Source organism: Malaclemys terrapin, chromosome 10 (genome assembly GCF_027887155.1).
Source record: "Malaclemys terrapin pileata isolate rMalTer1 chromosome 10, rMalTer1.hap1, whole genome shotgun sequence".
NCBI lineage: Eukaryota > Metazoa > Chordata > Testudines > Emydidae > Malaclemys > Malaclemys terrapin.
The window spans coordinates 56,000,852-56,013,194 of NC_071514.1; the positions used below are offsets into that span (position 1 = coordinate 56,000,852).

The following is a 12,343-nucleotide window of genomic DNA, read 5'->3' on the forward strand; positions in this document are numbered from 1 at the left end:
GTGAGACGTCTGTTATCCAGGACAACTCGGAGCCCAGGCTTCCACTCAGCATTTCCGCTCTAAACCAAATCCACTTAGAAGTTGGTTCATAAATCACACTTATTTTATTTTAAAGTAGAAAAGAAAAAACACGTTCTTAATTATTTGTTAAGGTTTGTACCTTCTGTCTCCTGAAACTGGGATTTACAAATTGACAAACTGATTTACAGTTAGTTCTTTCAGATGTTTATAAAGCTAAGACCAGCCTCAAACTGCTGTTTATATGCTTTTAAGATGTTTACAATGATATAAGCTCTTATTATGTCATTGGCTGGACATCCAGAATGGAAAAAGGACCCTTCTTTGTCTTTTTGCTGCTTGCATTTTTAAAGCTGCACATTTATACAGCCCATGAAAATTCCATGCACAAGTGGTTAAACTTGCTTCCTTAGAGAAACATTTAGCCCTTCTGGCTTTTTTACCCAAGTGTATTAACCAAAGCAGGGAGCTGATGGTTTTTTTGAACCAGAACCACTTTTGCATTCAAAAGCTATTTGCAACTCCTAAAGGTGATAAAAAAAATGCTGATGTATTTAATCCAGGGCAGACTCTGCCCACCTGTTTGACCGCTAGCAATTGTGAGAACAATGTGGCATGGTGATTTAGCCAATCATGGGGATCTAACTTGCAACACTAGCCCCATGCTCTCTCACATCCACAGACCAACAACACTGGAGCACATAAAAAAAAACAACACAATCAAAATCACACAAAAAAATGTTTGCTCCGGCAACAGTCCTCAGTTCATGTGGTTTGACACTCAATTCTCAAACCATGCAGCAGCAGCCCAAAATCCCACTGGCACTGTGCTAATAACACATTATTTGTTTTTACTCTTTCTGGCCTGAGCACTTAGCCAATATTTGGGGATTTGTAGAGCATTGCTGTTAGGAGTAGACCTGTCAAATGTCAGAATTTCCATTCAGTGAGAAATTCCAAAATTCTGAAAAACATTTCATATTGTGTCAGCACAAACAGCAGGAGGCAGTTTCTTTGCTCACAATTCCAAATCTCTTTCCAGCCAGCACTCTGCCCAAAAAGCTCTCTCTCTCGACTTTTTCTCAAAGCCACCTTGCCAGTGCTTCTCTTGTGGTCTTCTTGGCTCACCTGCATTTTTCTCTGGCTGCTTACTGGCTGCTTCTGACTGACACACACAGCTCCACCAAAACAATGTGTTTGCATTCAGTCCCCAGGGAAAACCCCTAATCCCACATGGTTCGGCTCCTATTCCGCCTTGCCATGCTGGTCTGTGGTTTGGCTCGTGGCTTCTATTGTTTCAGCTATCATTAAACAAAAAGGCATTTAGCTGCTCCCTTCATTTAGCCTGAATGAAAGGCAGCTATTGTGACTACTAGCTTAAAGGAGGTTTGTGACTGTCCATAGATCAAAGAGACAAGGTGGGTGAGGTAACATCTTTTACTGGACCAACTTTGGTTGTTGAGAGAGACAAGCTCTTCTCCTTGTCTCTCGCACCAAACAGAAGTTGATCCAATGAAAGATAATACCTCACTCACCTCATCTCTCTAATATCCTGGGACCGACATGGCTACAGCAACACTGCATACAAGATCACAGACACACTCCCTGTTATAACATAACACTGGTTTAGTATAAGTCTGCATTAGCAATTTAGGGCCAGATTTTTAAAAGTATTTACATGGCTAAGGAACTGGGCACCTGGGCACTTTTAAAAATCTACCTTTAATCTTTAATACTGTCAAACACTTAATTCTTACTGTTTGGGGACAGGGGGTTAAATGCCTTTATATTGACCCATCAAAGTTATTACTAATCACAGGTTTCAGAGTAGCAGCTGTGTTAGTCTGTATCCGCAAAAAGAAGAACAGGAGTACTTGTGGCACCTTAGAGACTAACAAATTTATTAGAGCATAAGCTTTCGTGGACTACAGCCCACTTCTTCGGATGCATATTCTATATGCAAATACTCCTGTTCTTCTTATTACTAATCACAGAAACTGCAAACCTCAAAGAAAAGGAAAAAGGAAACACAGCTTTGGTAAAAGATGAAAAAACATGAATAACTGTCAGAGACCCGGGGGTTGGCTGGGCTCAGCCACCACCTGTCTCCCTTTGCAATGATGCCAGCAGCACGCTGCACTCGCTCAGTAACAGAGCCTGACCATGTCCAGCAGAAGCTGCTGAGTCAGTGTCTTTGCCAGTGGGCTGCCTCTCTCCTTGCTGATGGGAGAGCAGGTTATCTAAATGGGCAAAGAGGCAGATCACCCACCCCCTTGCCCAGGGCCGGCTTTAGGAAGTGCGGGGCCCGATTCGAACAGTTTCGACGGGGCCCCAACAGGGATGACTTAAAAAAAACAAAAAACACGTAAGGCTTGTACTCACTGGGCCGCGCTCCTAGTCTTTGGCGGTGGGTCCTTCACTCGCTCCGGGTCTTCGGCGGCACTGAAGGACCCGCCGCCAAAGACCCGGTGCGAGTGAAGGACCTGCTGCCAAAGACCTGGAGCGCTGCCGGGTGAGTAAAAATTAAAAAGGTGCCTCTAGCCAGGGAAGGGATTCTCTGCCACTTGACCCCCACTCTGGGCAGCCCTGTCACTGGGCGCGGGGCCCTCTTAAGCGCGGGGCCCGATTCGGGGGAATTGGTGGAATTGGCCTAAAGCCGGCCCTGCCCTTGCCTGTGTCTCCGCAGCACACCCTGGGACATGGGCTTTCACAGGCAAAGGGAGCCCCTTGGTAAACTATTGGCAGCACATCCCTGGAGAGAGACAGCTCAGGGACCCTAAACCTCCCCCACAGTGGCAGCTCTCTTCCCCCCAATCCTCTATGTTGATCTTGCCCCTCACAGACCTGATCTGAGCAGAGGAGAAGCTGGGTGGTGCCCCGTGGTGTCGGGGTCAATTTGGAGTCTTGCTGCAGCTCCCAGCCTGGCCTTTATATCATTTGGCCCTGGCTCCTGCAGAGCTCATGTGGCTGTCAGCCATGGCCTGGAGCTGCAGTGGAAAGCCTGGGGCATTGGTACAGGGGCACATTTCAAAACCCCCCATCCCTCTGACACACAGGAGTGGCTCTGCTCTGCTGTGCCCAAGGCACCCAGGGCATAGCTGGGATCTCATATTGGACAATCAGCAATAATATATTACAATGAATGGACACATGATAATAATGCAGCGACCTAACCTGCCCCCTATACACACTGCCCCTTACAAATACGGATACATACCTCCCTATAAATACACTGCCTGCCCCACTCACACATAGTCTCTTCCCTGCTATACACACATGCGCCTTCCCTCCAAGCACAGACACACGCCCGCCTGCACACGCACGTGCTTAGCTCCAGGGATGCTCTTAGGTTTAATGGGAAGTTATTGGTATGACAAGCTGTTCATACAAGTGTTGGCAGAGTGTGGCCAGAGACAGAGGCCTCAGATGCCTGGCAGAGGGGATTCGACCCATCCTGGACAGGGTCACACACAATGTCTGGGGTTTGATCCCCTGGGTCCCTCTGTCGTTCCTCTCCGCTGCTGCCCTGGGGGCAGGTCACTCACTCTGGAGAAGGATGCTGTCTCTGCGATCTCGCGCTGTATCTCACATTCAGGTAGTGGTTTCCTCATTACTCAGTGATGAAATGTTGACCATGATCCCTGACACTCTGAGGGAATCCCTCATGTCCTCGCCTCCCCACACACATACACTGCTCCTGTCTACACACACTCCCTTCTCCACCAGGCTCACACATACTTCCCCACAAAGCCCAGGATGTGCTGTGATGGGGGATACCAGGATGGGGTAGGATGTCAGAGGTGGATCTTTCTTGCTTTACTCTGCCTGAGTACCATGGCGAGCCTCCTCCCCTGAGCTCAAGGCCCCGTTTTCCTGATAAAGCATCGCTTTATTACAGACTCGATTTGAGGGACGGTGTGAAGCAGGATTGGACGAGCCTGAGGGAATCGAGGGGTGTCTCTCACTCTGGCATTACAGTTCCAGGATCTTGTCTGCCTCCCTATGAAATCTGTTCATAGGGCTGCTGCTGTCCCTGCTCTGTGCTGGGTGCTGTGCTGGGGGGAGGGGGCAGGACTGTCAGCTGCAGCTCTGCCTCTGTGGAGCCAAGCCAGGATTTCACACTTGCTGTTCCCTGGGGTCCTGGCAGACTCCCCGAAGCCTCTGCAACCAGTGTGTCCAGTGCAAGTGCCAACACTGGGCTAATCCTGCTCTAGGGTGACCCGATTTTATAGGGACAATCCCGATTTTTGGGTCTTTTTCTTATATAGGCTCCTATTACCCCCCCACCCTGTCCCGATTTTTCACACTTGCTGTCTGGTCACCTTATCCTTCTCCCATGGCTCACAATGGGGGATGTGTCCTCACTGGGAGCAGGAAGCAGCCCAGCTGTCTGCTAAGCACCGGGGGAATCTTTGCAGTGTCACGGTTTGGAGAACGTGCACAATCTTACCACCAGCCACGCCAACGTCCTCTCGCCTCTCAGGCGCCATCCTGCTGAGCACTCCCTGGAGGTGCTGAGCACCCTCTACTTCCATTTGCCCTAGAGGGCGCTCAGCCCAGAGCAGGATCAAGTCCCTGGAGACTATCCGTTGCCAAGGGCTCCTGACCAAACCCAGAAGGCTGGGCAGTGAGCTCTTGCTGCTCCTCTATCGGCCCCTTGCAGCGGGCGAGGCGCTGCACACCCAGAAAACCAGGCACGCCCTGGCTGGCTGCACCGATAACGGGGCTCAGAGCCATGCTGAGTGTTTGCACCTCATTGCCTAGTGCTGCTGATTCAAATTCAGTTACTGCCTGTTTACCGATCTAGGCCTCACAGTGCTTCTGAATAGAGATTCAGAACCAGCATCTCTCCAGCACAACAGTGTTAGATGCTGTGACCCAGGAGCACAGAACCCCTGAGAGCAAGCATCCAGCTGGAGATGTTCTGCTGGTGCCTCTTTCCTAGGCATGGTCAGGAACTCAGCATATCTCCTGGACAACAAAGCCCTCGCCATCCCGTCTGTGACCTTTCATGTTTGTCTGTAGTCTCCCTTAGTTCATGGTTTTCAGTGTCACATTTGGGAGGGCGGGAGTGGGGGCAAGTGCATGCTGGATATTGCAGGAGAGGGGGCTGGGCTGTTATCAGAAGATGGAAACACTGAAAGTTACACAGTGTAGGCACTGAAAGCTAGAACGTCATGGTAGCTTCATACACAGCACCTAAGCAATGTGCAAGGATGATGCTGGTTTGCCATATGGCTCCTACCCACCTACCTTCAAACCCCCTGACCCAGAGAATGTCAGAACTACACTTAAAACCAAAGTAACTGAAAGGGGGAGATTCCATGGAGCAGCAGCCTATAGTGGTTTCCTTTAATAGAGAAATTGAAAGAGGACATGGCTGCTTTTAGCAGATTGGGGACCCTGCTCATGCCCGGATATTTCCCCATTCCATCACAATGCCACATTCAACCTCTTTACAAAAACTAGAAAGCCTGGCCACCAGGATATTGCTGGACCTACTCCCACAAGAGCTCTCTGCAAACTTTTCCCCTCCCCAGTGGAGGAGCATATAGGTTTAGCTGAAGATACGGGAGAATAAGGAGCTGGGCTACTTTAAATGTATTTTGCAAAGTTTCTCTCTTTCAAATCTTCCCTCTCTTAAACAGCTGACCACCCTTCCCCAACACAGAGGGTCCTTCTGTCATTCCTTTGGAAGTCTGGGGTCAGTGAATTATGGGACTTAGAAAAATGGATGTTTCTTCTCCGAGATGAGCTTCTGCATCCTCCTGTTCATGAGTCTCATCTCCAGAACTCTGGTTACTTTACAGACAGGAGCCTTCATTTTATTTAGCACATTTTAAACATTCTGGCACTTTGCTTAGTTACCTTGCAAAACCAGCCGGTGGTTCCGATTTCACACTTACTTTATAGATCAGCCTCCAATCAAAGCCATGCACAAGCTTCATTTTGCTGTTTGGACTCTGTAGGGGTTGATACAGTTAATTATTCTTCTGAATATATAATAACTTCTGAGTTTGCTGCTGCCGAGATGTCATGGTCTGCAGACTTTGCCTAAGGACCCGAGAGTCCACAGGCAGGACACAACCATTATAAGCTCAGCATGAGAAGAAGAAGAAAAAGCAGCTGGTTATAGAGCACTTTCCACTTGATGATCTGGAAGCACATGGAGTGGAAATGTTATTATCCCCATTTTAGAGACAGGGAAAACTGAAGCAAAGGACATTTTCTGTTGGACATTTGCATCTCCTGTTGGGTGCAGTGGGAGCTGCTGATTTCCTGTTGCTGGATAGCAAGGCCAAGAGAGGTTAATATGTGACTTGCCCTGGGTCACACAGGCAGGACACAGCTCAGGCTTCTTATGTGCATGCAGGCAAAGATCCCTGGAGTACATGAATTCTTGGATAGAAAACTAGATGGCTGACACTCAGATTCTCCATGCTCTGCTGGCTTCAGGTTTCTTACATAGCCTCCCATTAGGCGCTTCATGCCAGGCACTGAAGTCTTATGCACTGTGCTTACCATCATGAAGTTTGCAGGTGCGGTTCCTTATGAGCTCCTTGCTCACTGATGCAGTGCTCACAGGGTCTGGAGCTGTTGTAAGGTGCTTAAACTTTCTGCAGGCCCATCCTAACCCTTGTAAGTTCTGGGGTCCTTCCGTCCATACATACGGGAGGGTTGCCCTGTTCTCTATGACACTGCTGGGGGGCACACCCTGCTGGGCAGTACATGAACTGCTTTCTGGAATAGCAGTTATTCATTATGCCCTTTGAACCCTGACCCTCCTTCTCTGGGCTCTCCCTTGCCTCCCTTGGGATGCAGGAGAGACCTGCTGATCCCCTGGGGCCTGTGCACTGCTCTCATGCCCACCAGCTATGCTGGAGAGAGATCCCAAGCAGAATCCTCCGGCTCACTGAATAATGGATTTGAAATTGTACCTCTCAATAAAGGAATCTGCTGGAGCTTCATAAGACAGCTGGCTGGTTCCTGTTCGTGAAGGGGCTCACTGGCTCTGGGCACCAGTGACTGGTCTGAATTCATTACCCCTTCCTGCGTGCCAGACACAGCCCCGGGGAAAGGTGCCCTCTGACATCAGTGGGGCCAGACCAGCAGAGGGCAACATCCCTTTCACCTCCTAAGCATAGACTTCCAAAGGCCAGGCCTGGGGACAATTCTGAGTTTGCACCCAGGCACCCTCACTGTCTGTCATGGGGTGGACTCAGGCCATTGCCTTGGTGGGGTGGAGGGGGGCTTGGCAGAAGCTTTTGCTTTTTGCTGTAGCTTAAACCTTGTTCCTCCCTGTTTCCAGGTGCCCCTCCCCCTTGGCCTGGAGGCTCAGGCTGGGTTTGCCTTAGGTGTGTTTGACCCCTGCCTCCTGCCTGCAATGGAAGGGCCAGGGGATTGGTGCAGGGAGCTCCTGGGCCATGCAGCTGCCCCACAGCCTTCCCCAGGGGCCTGTTCTCCCCTCTCAGCCCTCGTTGGCTTCATCTGACCCCAGTGAGTCATAGTGCAGAGGCTCTAGACAGGGCACATGCTGCGCACCTGCCAGCCCACCCCCGGATGGGTTGCCTGTCCCCCCACCAGCCTGTCCCTGGGTGGGGTCCCCGTCCCCTGCCAGCCCGCCCCTGGGTGGGGTCCCCATCCCCCACCAGCCTGCCCCCGGGTGGGTTGCCTGTCCCTCCGCCAGCCTGCCCCTGGGTGGAGTCCGCATCCCTCTGCCAGCACACCCCTGGGTGGGGTCCCAAGGGTGCAGAAAGCCAGAGAACCCGGTGCCTTGCAAGAAGGGAGAGAGCCCAGGCCCCCAGACAGCTTTTCCTAGGCCCCTCGCCATAGATGCTGGGACTAGGGGAGCTGTTGCACCCCCTGGCTTGAAGTGGTTTCCTTTATATATGGGGTTTACAGTTTGGATCAATGGCTCTCAGCGCCCCCACTATACAAATTGTTCTGGCACCCTGCCCCTCACTGTGTGGCTGCACTGGCCCCAGAAGCTCCGCAGCCCCTCCTGCCCAGTGCTGCCCAGTTCCCATGAACAACCAGCCCCGAGGAGTCCATGGGCTGGCGGGTTGCAGCTGCACCCACAGGCCGTGGGCTGAGGCACAGAGCAGGCAGGGCCTGTCTCCGGTACCCTGGGGTCATTAACCAGGTGACAGGTCAAAGGAGGGCCCGATCCTGCACTCCGTGCCACTGGCTGGGCTCATGCAGACTCCGGGGGGAGGGGAACTAAGGGGGTCCCAGGGCATGTCCTGTCCCCATGGCAGGAGTCTTGGGAAACACCCGCCAAGGCAAAGAACCTGCTTCCCAGCGAGCCCGATCCTGCCGTCCCCCCAGTCCCCGGCCGGGTCCTGCGCGGCTCCGGTACCCCAGGGCGTGGCTGCTCGGTGAAAAGCAGATCAAAACCCAGCGGCACCGCCGAGCCCGGCCCCGGCTGGGGTCAGCCAGAGGAGTGGTGGGCGGGAGCCGCGGGGCTGGGGGCTCCGGGGTCCGGGAAACGTGCAGAAGCTGCGCCGTGCGTACGGGGACGCTGGCTGGGAGCGCAGCAGAGACGTGGCCCTCGCAACACCCAGGTGCGGGTCCCCCGGGACTGGTGTATGGCTGCGCCGAGGGGTCCCCGCCCGGCCGCCCCGGGTGGGGTGCTGCGTCGCAGCGCTGCCGGGTGCGCCACGGGACCCACCCGCTGCTGTCACCCGGCCCAGCTGCCCCTGCAGCCCGCACCCTCCAGCCCCAGCCCCGCGCGGCGCAAGGAGAGAGCAGGACAGCACACGTGAAGCGCAAGGCAGCGGCTTTTATTTCAGATCATTGGGCTGCTTGGCTGCGCACAGGGGCTGGCGGAGGCCAGCCCGGCCGAGGCCGCCGCCTAACGGTACTTGGAGGTCAGCACAGTGGCCACAGCGCTCAGGAACTTGTCCAGGGAGACGTGGACCTCGGGGGTCAAGACGCTGGGCTGGTGGATGGCCACGACCACCAGGAAGCAGTGGTTCAGAAACTGGAAGACAAGGCACGCGAGTGAGAAAAGCTGGGAACCGGCTGCACAGAAGGGGCCACCCAGCTGCTGCCCGAACCGGCCTCAGCTAGCCCGGCACCGTCCTCCCGGCCCTGTTCAGTCATGGGGCGCCCCTATAACCCAGCAGTCCGCCCCAGGGGCGGGGGCACAGGGACAGCAAGGGCTGCGGGCGCCGCATAGGAGGGAGGTTGGGGAGTGCCCCGGGGGAGGGGGGAGCAGCGGGCTCGGACCCGCGAGGAGCATTTCTCCTGGTCACTCACTTTGAAGTTGACGGGATCCACGCGCAGGGTCTGGGCGTGTATGTCGCTCAGCTTGCTGAGAGCCGAGGCGAGGTCATCGATGTGGTTCACGGCTTCCCCCAGGGCGTTCAGCACCTTCTTGCCGTGGGTCCGGATCTGGGCGGAGCCGTGGTGCAGGTCGAAGTGCGGGAAGTAGGTCTTGGTCTGGGGGTAGACGGTGAACATCCTGCAAAGAACATAGCGGGTTAAGGGGGGGCTGGCCGGGCGCAGGCGGGGCGCGGGGCAGGGCGCAGCGGCTGTTACCTCTCCAGGGTCTCGGCGCCATACTCCTCCACGTGGGCGGCCACCTTGTTCCACACTGCCTTCACGTTGGCCTTGTCACACGCGTTAAGCACCATGGTTCCGGCTCCGCAGCACCAATCCCTCCAGGGTACCCGCCTGCAGCCCCGGCCACCCTTATATCCCGTCCCCGCGGCCCGCCCCACCTCCCCCATTGGTTGGCACCGGGCCTGCCAGGGGACCGCTGAGCTGCTCTGCCTGCAGGATGCCCAGCAGGAGGCACTGGACCCCCGCGAAGAGAGCTGCTCTGCCGCCCGGACACTTCACACACCCCTGCGCAAGAAAGAGGGGGCCTGTCCCCTGGGGGCGCACCGGGGAGAGCAAAGCGCAGGGGCAGGCGCATGTCCCTCATGCTGGGGCCACCAGTTGCCCTGGGCTCTGAAAGCCCCAGGAGCTGAACGATCCGCGGAGAGGCGCCACACTCAGCAGCGATCTCCCCGGCCTGCTGCCTAGTGGGCTAAGGGGAGAGCTGTCCAGAGTGCTGGGCTCCTCCGCCTTAGCCGGTGCCTATGGCTGGGCATCCTGGGGTCGCCCATGAAGCCCGTTGGGGGGCTCTGCCCGTAGAGGCAGCATGAGGCGGCGGGTCTGCTTGGGTGGACCCGGGCGCCTCCTTGAACTACAGACAAAACGAGAGAAACAATTCTCAGCCGAGAGTATCTTAGCCCACTCCCTGAATCCTCCGCCGCCTTTTCCCTGCCAGTGTCTGCTGCGCCCGGCAGGGAACACGGGCTTGGGAGGGGTGGCTCACGCTGCTAAGGAGAAAGTATAAAAAGTAGCATTAGCGCTACTCAGGGGGCAGTTCCCCCATACAGTGCTCCCCATACTGCCCCCTCCTATACACTGACCCCGGAAACAGATTACCCCTCCTGGCCCCTTCACACATACTGGCCCCCTGCTAAGAACACAAGAATGGCCAGCCCAGTATTTTGTCTTCTGATAGTGGCCAGTGCCAGAGGGAGTGAATAGAGCAGGGCAATTATTGAGTGATCCATCCCCTTGTCCTCCACTCCTGGCCTCTGGCAGTTAGAGGTTTAGGGACACCCAGAGCATGAGGTTGCATCCATGAGCATCTTGGCTAATAGTGGTTGATGGACCTGTCCTCCATGGAATTCTCTAATTATTTTTTTGAACCCAGTTATTGTCTCGGCCTTCACAACATCCCCAGCAAAGAATTCCACAGTTTCATTGTTCCTTATGTGAAGAAGTAATTCCCTTTGTTTGGTTTAAACCTGTTGCCTGTTAATTTCATTGGGTGATCCCTGTTTTATGTGTTATGTGAAGGGGTAAATCGCACTTCCTTCTTTACGTTCTCCACACCACTCATGATTGTATGGTGTTCTATCACATCCCCTCGTTGTCTCTTTTCTAAACTGAAAAGTCCCAGGCTTTTTAATCTCTCCTCATACGGAAGCTGTTCCATATCCCTCATCATTTTTGTTGCCCTTCTCTATACTTTTTCAAATTCTATTTTTTTTTAAACGAGGTGACCAGAACTGCCCGCAGTATTCAAGATGTGGGCATATCATAGATTTATATAGAGGCAATATGATCTTTTCTGTCTTATTATCTATCCCTTTGCTAATGGTTCCTAACACTGTTCGCTTTTTTGACTGCTGCTTCACATTGAGCAGTAGTTTTCAGGGAACTATCCACAATGACTCCAAGATCTCTTTCTGCAGTGGTAACAGCTAATGTAGCCCATCATTTTGTATGGATAGTTGGGATTATGTTTTGCAATGTAGATTCCTTTGCACTTATTAACATCTTCCATTTTGTTCATCTCCAGTCACCCAATTTTGTGAGATCCCTTCAGGGAGGCTGGAACAATGTATATCGTGGGGATGCTGTGAGCCACTGAACCAAACTGTAAACCCTGTGTATGATGAAAACCACTTCAAGCAGGGGGGTGCAGCAGCACCTCCAGCCTCTATGGATCCTTTCCTAACTCTTCACAGCTAGCCTTGGATTTAACTATCTTGAGTAGTTTTGTGTCATCTGCAAACTTTGCCACTTCACTGTTTACTCTTTTTCCCAGATAGTGTATGATTCTGTTGAACAGCACTGGTCCCAGTACAGATCCCTGCCCCCCATCCCATTTACTGCTCTCCATTGTGAGAAATGACCATTTCTTCCTACCCTTTGTTTCCTGTCTTTTAACCAGTTGCTGATACATGAGAGGACCTTTTCTCTTATTCCACTGTGCAACCCCACACCCACACCTCACACGCTGCTCCCTCATACAGACTTTCCCCATACACACATCCCCACACTGCCCCTCCACACACTGTTCCCTCATACACACTCCCCCTCACACACACTGCCCCCACGCACTGCTGCTTTATACACACTGCCCCCCACACGCTGCCCCCACAGCCCTCGACCCAGACCCTCCACACACACTGCCAACCTGATGCTGCACCATCAGATATATTTTACACACATACTGCCCCTTCATATTCACTGCCCCCCACACTACTGCCTCACACACACTGCCCTGTAACACAGACTGTGCTCCTCATACACTGCTGGCTCATACATACTGCCCCTACACGTGCCCCCCCACTGCCCCTTCCTACAAACTGCCCCACGCGCTGCCCCCTCATATACACTCCCTCTCCATTCACTTCCCGTCCACACACTGCCCCCCATGCTGCTCCTTCATACACACTGCCCCCACACATACTTCCCGTTCATACACACTGACCCCTCCACACACACACTGCCCCCTCACATGCTCTGCCCTTTC

At 53.5% G+C, this 12,343-nt stretch overlaps 1 protein-coding gene across 1 annotated transcript; it reads right to left on the reverse strand.

Annotated features, from left to right (window-relative positions):
* Positions 1-8,780: 8,780 nt before the first annotated feature.
* LOC128844839 (hemoglobin subunit alpha-A) lies at positions 8,781-9,690 on the reverse strand. The gene is made up of 3 exons (XM_054042874.1): positions 9,562-9,690; positions 9,280-9,484; positions 8,781-9,001 (listed from the first exon to the last, which is right to left on the reverse strand). Exons 1-3 carry the CDS (start codon positions 9,654-9,656, stop codon positions 8,873-8,875), a joined length of 429 nt encoding a protein of 142 aa, XP_053898849.1. The 5' UTR covers positions 9,657-9,690; the 3' UTR covers positions 8,781-8,872.
* Between the last annotated feature and the right edge of the window lie 2,653 nt (positions 9,691-12,343).

Bases quoted from the DNA above. Each gene is read 5' to 3' on its own strand.
- LOC128844839 (XM_054042874.1), bottom strand. From the start codon at position 9,656: ATGGTGCTTAACGCGTGTGACAAGGCCAACGTGAAGGCAGTGTGGAAC. The intron at 9,485-9,561 runs GTAACAGCCGCT...TGTTCTTTGCAG, and splicing joins GGCGCCGAGACCCTGGAGAG to GATGTTCACCGTCTACCCCC. The intron at 9,002-9,279 runs GTGAGTGACCAG...CTTGTCTTCCAG, and splicing joins TGGATCCCGTCAACTTCAAA to TTTCTGAACCACTGCTTCCT.